This window comes from Rhamphochromis sp. 'chilingali' (genome assembly GCF_963969265.1).
Source record: "Rhamphochromis sp. 'chilingali' genome assembly, chromosome: 16".
In the NCBI taxonomy this organism is placed as follows: Eukaryota; Metazoa; Chordata; class Actinopteri; order Cichliformes; family Cichlidae; genus Rhamphochromis; species Rhamphochromis sp. 'chilingali'.
Window position 1 is genome coordinate 10,568,004 of NC_137943.1, and position 10,472 is coordinate 10,578,475.

Genomic DNA, 10,472 nt, shown 5'->3' on the forward strand with positions numbered 1-10,472 from the left:
AGCTACATCCTGTCACAAGGTAGAAACTGGAGTTTTTCAACAAACTAATGCTTATATATCCTTTATTTATGCACGATAAAATGTGTCATTGATATTAAATATGTCTTTTTTAAGAGCGATGTGCAGAAACAAATATATCACAATTCTACAGTTATTTTAAGTGGTCAAAAGGGTTATATCAATGCAAAGTCATAACGATGCTTGCAAAAAGGTCTTTTTTTAAATCTTATATTTAACCCCTTTAGAAATCCTGTTGACTACAACCTATTTACAGACATAAGCAAAGACGTTAGACGTAAAAAAACACAAACATCAGTTTTTGACACAAAGCAGCCTTATAGTTAGGTTTTGTTTTACTTTTACATATCTAGATAAGCCACTTTAAGGGTAGCTTTTTATTATTTCAAAAGTATACGCATGTGCAGATATTAAGTAGCAACTGTTCACACTGAACCACGCGTCTACTGTGAGATAAATCCTGACAGGAGAAATTAGTTGGAAGTTTGCAGCACTCTGCAGGTACAGTAAGACCTCTTCAGTGACTGATACTTTCTTTTGATAAATTCACCCACAATGGGTCCTTGTCTCAATCTGTATTGTTTATAAAGTCCAATTTAACACAAGAAAAGGATTTGTATGTTTTCCCGGGAGGAGGCCCCGGGGCAGACCCAGGACACGCTGGAGAGATTCTATCTCTCGGCTGGCCTGGGAACGCCTTGGTGTTCCCCCGGACAAGCTGGAGGAGGTGGCTGGGGAGAGGGAGGTCTGGGCTTCTCTGCTTGGGCTGCTGCCCCCGCGACCCGGCCCCGGATAAGCGGAAGAAAATGGATGGATGGGATGGATGTTTTTCAAGTAGAGTTGCGTCTTAATTTAATTCCCAAGGTTTAACGTTACTTGTCTTTTTATTTAACTCTGAAGTGAGTCATACATAATTATCTCTTAATTACACAAAATGTGTGGAGGACATTTCAAAGTGTATTCTCCATTAGCATCTTTAGCATATTATGTGACATACCTCATACTACACATCGTCAGTCTTGTATTGCTGTTTGAGGAGCAAAAGAAAAGAAAAACCTCAATTCAAAATGTTCATCCTTCATTTTTATTGAGGGACTGAAAAAAAAAACAACCAAAAAAAAAACACCATCCTCTTAGCATGTTGATCAATCCAAGACACGCGTACAACAACCTGTTGCCTTAATCCGCACACCTTAATGTTCATCGTCAACCAAAGCGCCGATCACATCTCCGTGTCGAGGCATTCCCCGTCGCCAGGAATTGGGGCAGAGGAAGTTTTCCTGCAGTGTTCCTCTAAGGCTCAATGCATGGTGATATCAGCACTTGATGAACTGGTGTGTGACCTCATATATCCCCACAGACTCACTAATTTTCTCATCGTAGTCGGTCCAGTCCTGAAATGTTTTTGTTTTTAAAAACATGAGCGAGAGAAAGAACTGTAGGGATTATTTTCAGATAAAGTGCAGTGATTTTCACGAGTTCAGTGAAGATAAATGAAAGAGCGCACTACCACAGGAAATCAATCACATATCAGTGAATTGTATCCTGCTGTGCTAAACAAACAGCTGAAAGTCTGCTAAAGGTCAAGTTTACTTTCTCGCAGTGAGCGATTTAATTTCTCCTGTGCTTACTTTTTCTAGCAGGTTGATTTCAGGAAACGGCGTTCCAGACTCGGCTCCTTCTGCAGCAAAGCCAGCCTGGAGGAGGGTATTACAACAAGTCAAAGTCACGCCATTATCACAGTGTTACCTAGAACACACTACCAGATTGCATAGATAGCATCAGCTTCATTACATAACATAAAAGATAGAGCGAAAGAGGTTCTTGCAGGGTTGAACCCTGACACACTGTCACAGGCAAACAGCACTGGTGTGCTGGACATGTGCTCTACAAAGCAAGCCCAGATTTGGCCGATTACCCTCTCCAAATGTTTATGACATCAAATATTGTAACCTCAACTTTTTTTATTACATTGTTGTAATAAACGGGCAAAAAGGTGATCCATCAAAAACCTTTTTTCATACAGGATAAAAATGAACCGACATCAACTAACATCTGGATGACAGTTCTGGTGGAGAGTGGCTCTGGCTTCATGGATGATGACACAATCTGGGTTTTATCTCCTCCAGTTTATATGGACAGTTGTGGAAATAGGACAACAAAGATTCTCACTTGTGGCTGGAAATCAACGGGCTCCAGACCTCGACACTCGAACTGCACCATCGTCTTGAAGGTTTCGCTGTTCTCGGCCTTCAACCCAGCAGACACGACACAACATTAGAGAAAGAGAAACTGAAAAACCTGAGAACTGACCGTGGACGTTTGCTTACATTGTAAGGTGTGATTGTGTCTCCCAGAATATCTGTAAGGAAAAAGTTGACATTTCGTAAGCTTTTAACTCTGCAAATTAAGACAAGATGAGCCGGACGTCATGTCACGGCCTACCGATGGAATTTTCCCTGGAACAGAGTTTACACTTCTGCACCATGCTGGCGCTTCCTCGTCCTCCCTTGAGTGGCACACTCTCCTGTGAAGGCAAACACAAAGTACAGGTGGTATATTATATACGTGCAATTCTATAATAATAATAATAATAATAATGTTAAACTGAATAGAAAAATTGCCCTTTCTTCCTTACCACCAGAGTTACATACTGCCATTTATCTGGAATTTCTCCACAGTTTCCACACTTGAGCTAAATTTAAGGCAAAACAAACAAGAAACACATAAATGATCTTTTAAAAAATAATGTTTACATGTTTCATTATTTAGTGAGTATGTGTCAGCATTACACATGGTTAAATTAAGGAAATGATCAAAGATTAGCAGAGAGGAAAAGTGCATGATATTTTATTATGGATGAAAACAGTTTAGCATGTTAGCTTCTCATACCTTCAGGAACCAGCGGAAGTCGTCCCCCAATGGTCTAACATTGGTTACGTTCTCCAGGGTGGCTTTAAACTGCAGTCCAAATTTCTGCCGTGCACAGGACAGAATAGGTGGTTAAAACTAACATAATAACAGCAGAAATTACCCCTGAGACACGCAGCAGCAGTACGTACCACCATCTCGAAGCTTCCCCGCTGACAACTTCCTGGGGCATTCAGGACACCTCGTAAATTTTAACTTCCAAACCACTGACAGCTATTTTAAATTTTGCATTTTTTTCAGTTCATCTCAAAAACAATCATAACATAGAAATAAATAGTCGTTATAGGAATGAATGCACCATGCTTGCAGGTGACTAATAAACTAAAAATAAGTAATCTTTTATTACGTATCTGCTCATTTTGTTGCCTAAATGAGGCATTTCAGCTGTTTCTACTAAAACTTTGCATAAATCTCAATTACAAAATCTTTCGGCTCTGATGGCCGTCAGAATTTCTTCAGAACTATATCAAAAATAATATCAAAGTACATTTTAAATCACCAATGCTAAAGCAGGACGGACGTGCGCCATCTAGCGGATGTACCAAATACAACATGAACTGTTTCTCTGTGAAATGCATTTAAATTGGTAAAATAATCACAAAGCTACAAAAACCGCATCAGTTTATTAACCGTTCAAATATAAATCACCAAACAAATCATTATCAAGTCATCATACAGTACAAATCTTATGGTACAAATTATTAAATTAAGCACATTAAAAAATGGATCCAGCTGTTTGTTTTTTGTTTTTTTATTGTAACCTTTTCATAGTGGAAACTGCAAGTGTGAATACTTACTAGACATTTTAACCTGAGGCATCTTCACAGAGGCATTGTGGTGGATCTTGGTGGTTAATGGCCACACACCTGGGATAAGTGATATTGCTGTACCTGGCATTTCAAATCCATTGGTATCAACCTGAGTATATACATGCCAGCTCGAACTCGACAACTTATTTGTCCATGTGAACGTGAGCAAATTGTAGAAGAGGGAGGAGTATAGAAAAGCAATTCACAGATTTGAACACTTTGCTCACAAACCAAAGTCTGTGCCATTGAAAACACAAGGATCTGTATAAGCTTCAGTCATTACACATGTGAGCCATTTAGACAGGAGAACTAACCCCATAATTAACAGTTGCACTAGACATAGTTATCAGAGCACTCAGTTGAACCCTCAGGCATTTGGCTTCATTGATCTGCTAGTCGTGTTATTCTGCACGTAGCAACTGGTACCGAAAAATAAAAAGAAATTGTGTTACAGGCATACAAAAGGTGCGGACACTACAATACACTTAACACAAACGAGAAAAACCAGGAACTGAATGAAAATTGTTGGAGACACTCCCAAGATTGTCAGTGCAAATCTAGCTAGAGTGCACCTGATTCATCACTTGTCTAACTTGCGTTCCTTTCAGAACACTAAACATGTCATCAGATTCCTCCCCCCCCCCCCGAGGGCTTCAAGTTTTATCAGACATAAGAAAAAAAAAAAAAAAAAAAAAGATTCCCCAATTTTATTCATTTACAGCATAAACTTTAACGGAGCAGCAGGGGATACATAAAAAGAAAGGAAGGGGAAAAAAGAGGCAGGGGTGAAATGCATGGGATCAATATTTAACCAATGGTCTCATCGCAACAAGAGCTCATCTTTACCCTCATGACAAAATAAAAATCAAATCCTTACAGTTACAATGAAATAACCAATAACATAAGAGTAGTCATGATATAATAAAAGGCATTTCAATTCTCTTTGCATTTCTTCTTCTTCTTCTCCTCTTTTAAATACAGTGATGCCCACAGGCATTATTTACAACACCCCACACCCCTCTCCCTTCTGTGAAGAGAGGTGTGATGGGGTCAGTGAGGCCGACTGCTTGACTCGGAGGTCCGCCGCTGCCGTGGAGTGCTGTGGCCGTTCGTGCAGCCGTTGTGACGTTTGCTTGGTCCGCCGTTCAGAATGTCTTGGATGTGCTGTACTATCAAGTTGATGGCCACTGAAAGAGGAAATGGAAAGTTTGTTAAAGACCTTGAGATGCTGTGTGGCAGAGGTGTGTTATTTGTATCACTGGGGTCCGTTCTTCGTACCTCGATAAGTAAGTTAGCTGGATTTGATTGTTGACGATTTCGCGTGATCTCGGATCGTTCGGTTCTCCGAAGCTCATCCGGGACTTGCTGTCATAGCAACAGATCCGTAAGCGTAAACCTGCTCGGGAGCAGGTTTACTTTATGTAAACAAGATTAGATCGCGGCCACTCAGGTATGTCCGCTTCATGTATACGAAAGCAACAGCGATATTTTACCACTGTTTTACCATAAATAAATATTATCAATGTAACTAAAGATATTGCAGTACTTGATTCTTTTATTGATTTCATACAGATACATACAGGTCATTTCCTAAAAAAAGGGAAATGTACTATTAATCATTCTATTTCATGTATTTGATTATTTCAGATGTAAGTCATATGTTAGAGTAGTAATAGTAAATTACTTCGTGTAATCAAGATGAGAGACGACGGCTATAAAAGCGAAGGTGGATTTGGGAAGTCTGTCGCAGCCATGTCCTCTCCATATACGTGAGCCACCCATTGCGGAAGGTGCAAGATTGATAAGGAGAGTTCTCAGAATTCAGCGTATATTGCGGGATAGACAGGATCCTTTAGCTCAGCGCGACAGTGTGCGCATAGAGAGATATCGATTTTCCCGTGAGGGTATTATTTACTTAACCAACTTGTTGACGAGGGGGTGCAGGACCACCACCTGTCTTTTTTTTGCTCTGCCCTTTTCTTGGTTGCTGTTATAAACAAACAGATTATTCCAGGGTCTCTTTCCAAGAGACTAAAAGCAATATAAGTGATAAATATTACCATTCTGTAGAATATTCTTATATTTCACTTTTACTTGTTCCCATGTTCTAGTGGGTCCTGTTGTGGCTCTAATGTGAAAGAGGATATAATGTAATATAATATAATATGATATAATGTAATATAATATAATAAATTTACCCTACTGCCTACTGGTGTTGGCCAGAGGGGCCGATGGCGCGATATGGCAGCCTCGCTTCTGTCAGTCTGCCCCAGGGCAGCTGTGGCTACAACCGTAGCTTGCCTCCACCAGTGTGTGAATGTGAGAGTGAATGAATAGCGGCATTGTAAAGCGCTTTGGGTGCCTTGAAAAGCGCTATATAAATCCAATCCATTATTATTGTTATTATTATTAAATTACTTACGAGTTTAATTTGTCAGCAACTTTCTGCCAGCCCTCTCTCCTTGCTTTTGCAGCCTTTGCAGTGTTCCCTTGCGTTTTAACTAAACTCTGAAACTCCTGAAATCCCTCAATCAAGAGTTCTTGCTCTGCTGCTGAAAAATACCGAGCGCGCTCCTTCGACATTTTCGCCGACCAATCAAAGGGTTGCCGATCAATGTTTCTACTATCGATGCGTAGCCCCTGTTAAGCCACCCAGTGATCTCACATTACTCCATCCAGCTGTACTAATCGTCAACAACAGGTGTGTTCGGAGAACCGGAATAGCAAGCTCAAAGTTAGCGCGATGATTTGATCTTGGATGTAGTAAGCGAGGTACGAAGAACGGACCCCTGGAGCGCGAACATGTTTGTTTTGCCTCGCACGGGCAAACTCAAGCACAATCCAAAGGACAAGTTAAACACGTTAGTTATTTGTAGGTTAAGATGTCACAATAATCACTGAGGCCTCACCAAGATTATCTGCTCCTCGTGGAATAATGACATCTGCATACTTCTTCGTCTGGTAGAAATAAGAAATGTTCTTATGATTAAATACAGCAGCTCAAAAACATTATAATATGGAACAATTCTTTATTCTAAACAAGTACAAGCACACAGCGCTCTCTAGTGGGCAAATATTTCTTGTTACCAAAAAAATAATTGCCTGTATCAGTGTTAAAACTAGAATGGTGTCAGTCCTGGTTTAGTGTCTCAACAAGACAGGAGCACTCACAGGTAAACAGAACTCCTCGAAGGCCGGCTTCACAAAAGTGATGTACTGACTGAGCACTTGCTCCAGGTCTCTGCCACGTTCACTGATGTCTCTCAGAACTGAAATAGAGACATGTTTTACATTTAGACATGAAAAACAAAAGTACACCAATGTAAAAAAAGAAACAAGAAACAGAAACACAACACACACACACACACACACACACACTATGTGATGATAACAGACTGTCCAAATGTACTTTTGAAAACCAAAAGCACTTTAACAGTGCACTTAAGTGACAATCGTTACACTAGTGAGTAGCAACCCAAATCACGCTATACACCTCGACGCGACAGCCGTGTGTCGGGATCTGTGTCAACAAACAGCTTCATCTGGAACAGATCTCTGATTTCCTGCGAGTAGAACATGAGGATGCCCTCAAACAGGACCACATCAGCCGGATACACCATAACAAACTCGTCTTTCCTGGAACACACAGAAAGGTGCCTCTTCTCTGTGAGCGACTGCATTTACACGCGTGTCAAAACAAATTTAAGCATATTACACAATCGAAGTTACACATCAAATGCTTTATTTGTTTAACTGCATAAAGCCTCTGTTGTGCTTCTATGATCACATGATGAATTGTGGCCAAATTAAATAGCATGGTAAACAAAGAGGCACTCACCTGGAATGAGTGACAAAGTCATAAACTGGGATCTGGACAGTTTTCCCCTGAAGGATCTGTCTCAGTGTTTGTATGATCAGCTCGCTGTCAAAGGCATCTGAGGTCAAGAAAGGGAAAACCGAAAAATGCTCAGTTACAATTGGTCACACTTAACCTCCATCAGTACAGCTCAATGTGCACCCACAGACACGTGGCACCGCTCCCCGCACGTTTGGTAACCCAGGAATCGCTTTCGTATAACATGTGTTGTGTTCAGTCTGAGCCTGGCAGCAGCTGCCTGAGGACGGCTTGCTGATGGTGCAGATTTAAAATCAGCCCAGAAAGGAAGCGAGGGTGAAAAGCCTGACTCCAAAAATGGACTCCAAAAGTTCTATGTATTGCTGCCACTGTTAGGTGTCATTTAACATATTTTATCCTCCAATTGTTTAACCGTAATCCACTTTGGACTGCATGTGCACATGAAAGATGCCATTTAGTTAATACAATAAGCCAGGTAAAATGACCTAGCCACTAAAACCTGTAACATGTAGCAAAGATTTAACGTGCATCATACCTGGATGATCAAAGTTAAACTGGCCCTTGAGTGCCTTGGCTTTCTGCTCAGGAGTCAGCACCTTGTAAAAGCTGTCCTGGCTGAGGATCGCCACCTGCCGCTGATGGTGGTCAATCTTGTTCTGTCCCAGGAGCTCCATGATCTTCTCACACACAGACGACTGTGGAAATGATCAAGAACATGACTGTCAGGAGAGTGCACCAATAGGACTACTGAATACCAGTATCGGCCAAACATCAGCATGCTACATCCCATGTGGGCTAAATATCAACCCACATAGATTAAGATTTTAACCTAGAAATAATCTGGGTGAGTAAACATCCTGCATCACATTTGCAAACTGCCCTGTGGCCAACCTTTTTTGTCCTCACTGACCTCCCAAACTAAAAGAATCTCATGCCCAATGCTGACAGGGCATTCCCCCACTGCCTGAGGCTCTGCTTCCTTTTGTACCCATTACACTGTGCTACAACGAATTTAAACAGCTTCACACCAGAGCTGGAAGCTTGGGTCAACGCCCTCAAATGGGGTAGTTTCTGATAAAATGGACAAACTTTGAATGTACCCTTGAGCCACCCCAGTGACACAGCATCACTTTGAAGCTCTAACTTCTAAGTTTAGCCCTCTTGGAGAAATTCAAAATAAACTTTTTAAATACACTAAAGGGAAGACGTTTTACTTTTAAATATTAAGGGTATGTATATAATTTTATAATTATTTTTTTTAGTATTAATGTTTGTTTTTTTTAAAGAAAAATCATATTCATTATTTTGTTGCCATTACAGGCAGGGGGAGACCTTCAGCAGTAAGGCTAATGAATATGAAACAAAACTGGTATGTCTTCTAAATATACCAAACGCGGAACATGACATCACTCACACCCCGAGCAGCGTCAAACCGGAAACTGACAGGAAAACACTGACATAATGCCAATAACAGATGATACGGTTTAAAGAGCCAGAAAGAGGGCCCAAAGGAGATGAATGTACGACGGGATCACAACAAAGCCGCGAAAAGTAACATTCACCACCAATTTAGTATTGTTTACCTTGACTAACCGTCGCATTTAGCTAGTCTGTTATGTGAACTTTGATCACTGGTTTAATTCAAGGGGAGTTTTTTTCCCCAGCCGCCCACGGTTTAAAAAAAAAAAAACAAAAAAACAAAAAAAAACCCTAAAATTCATAACAAAGAAATGTGACGACGTGTTTGGAGAAATAGCCACGTCTGTGTTTAAGAGTCAGCGCCACCGTGTGCGCTGGCAAGTTTAGCTCTGCCCACGCGCGTGCTTCTTTGTGCGAGGCTTTTAATGCAACTCGGTCAAATTAAAATAGAATACAATAAGCTAAGCTAATACTTCTTGAATCGACGTGTGTGTGTGTGTGTGTGTGTGTGTATATATATATAATTTTTTTGTTTTTTTTGTTAAAAAGGCATCTAAGGTTTCACATATTAAGGAGAGATGAGCGACATCTTTTTCCACAGTGATTTCCACAATGGGTTCAGTATATTATTATCCAGTAAGCCACCATGTAGGTTACCGTTATTTAACGTTAGCAGTTATCCCGGGTCAAAGGGGAAAAAATCTGACGTCAAACAACTATCAATTTAACGCTGCTAAAATATTATTCATTTGACAGATATGTGGCTCACACTGTTTACAAACACAGCCCACCTAGCTTAGAGTTAGGTTAGCACTAGCTATTGTCTTAGATCTCCCTGCACTGCTAGCATGTGATGGAATTTATCGTTAGCTCGGGGGCTAACTAAGCTAACATTATTACCATCCATTGTCATTTTAGTTTATCATTATCATTATTATTTCCGTCACAAAAAATAAGAATATTGGACCAACTAAAGTCAGCGTTCAGCACCACAGACAGAGCACCAGTGCGCTAAACTATTGTGAACTGTCAATCAAGCCTCACTGCTGCGTCGCTGAAGCCACGCGGTCAGCCGGCGAACTCAGCTGCGAGCATCAGCCGTCAATTAACTCAAAATTCTCAACGTGTCACTACGTGAAACCCGTCAAATTAGCTCACTAGAACGCTAACCTTGCCGCTGGCAGTGCCACCGGAGACACCGATGAGGAAAGGTTGCCGAACAACCTGGGTGTTCTCGCCGCGGTCCCCTAAATGTGTCTCACTGTCTCCAGCCATACTTGTAATGTGCTCCTCCAGCCGCTGAGCTGGAACGTCGTTATGATGTAGCTCCTCCCACAACGCTGCCCTTTATTTTAAACAACTGCAATTTTAATTATATATTTTTATTTGCTTGTATTTATTAAGAAAGTTTTACAGCCATGCAATAGTTACTGACGTTT

At 40.8% G+C, this 10,472-nt stretch overlaps 2 protein-coding genes across 3 annotated transcripts; both read right to left on the bottom strand.

The window, feature by feature from the left end:
- Positions 1 to 1,116: 1,116 nt before the first annotated feature.
- czib (CXXC motif containing zinc binding protein) lies at positions 1,117 to 3,113 on the bottom strand. The gene is made up of 8 exons (XM_080907872.1): positions 3,081 to 3,113; positions 2,911 to 2,994; positions 2,657 to 2,713; positions 2,464 to 2,545; positions 2,349 to 2,380; positions 2,191 to 2,268; positions 1,650 to 1,715; positions 1,117 to 1,412 (listed from the first exon to the last, which is right to left on the bottom strand). Exons 1-8 carry the CDS (start codon positions 3,084 to 3,086, stop codon positions 1,335 to 1,337), a joined length of 483 nt encoding a protein of 160 aa, XP_080763998.1. The 5' UTR covers positions 3,087 to 3,113; the 3' UTR covers positions 1,117 to 1,334.
- A 571-nt stretch (positions 3,114 to 3,684) lies between these two features.
- Positions 3,685 to 10,330, bottom strand: uck2b (uridine-cytidine kinase 2b). 2 transcript variants are annotated; one of them, XR_013969213.1, is made up of 8 exons: positions 10,204 to 10,330; positions 8,150 to 8,309; positions 7,597 to 7,693; positions 7,252 to 7,394; positions 6,930 to 7,027; positions 6,668 to 6,716; positions 5,037 to 5,123; positions 4,806 to 4,945 (listed from the first exon to the last, which is right to left on the bottom strand). XR_013969213.1 is itself a non-coding variant. In XM_080861832.1 (7 exons), exons 1-7 carry the CDS (start codon positions 10,306 to 10,308, stop codon positions 4,809 to 4,811), a joined length of 789 nt encoding a protein of 262 aa, XP_080717958.1. In that variant the 5' UTR covers positions 10,309 to 10,330; the 3' UTR covers positions 3,685 to 4,808. The 2 variants fall into 2 exon arrangements, 1 of the variants encoding a protein (XP_080717958.1); XM_080861832.1 differs by lacking the exon at positions 5,037 to 5,123 and having other exon boundaries at positions 3,685 to 4,945.
- Between the last annotated feature and the right edge of the window lie 142 nt (positions 10,331 to 10,472).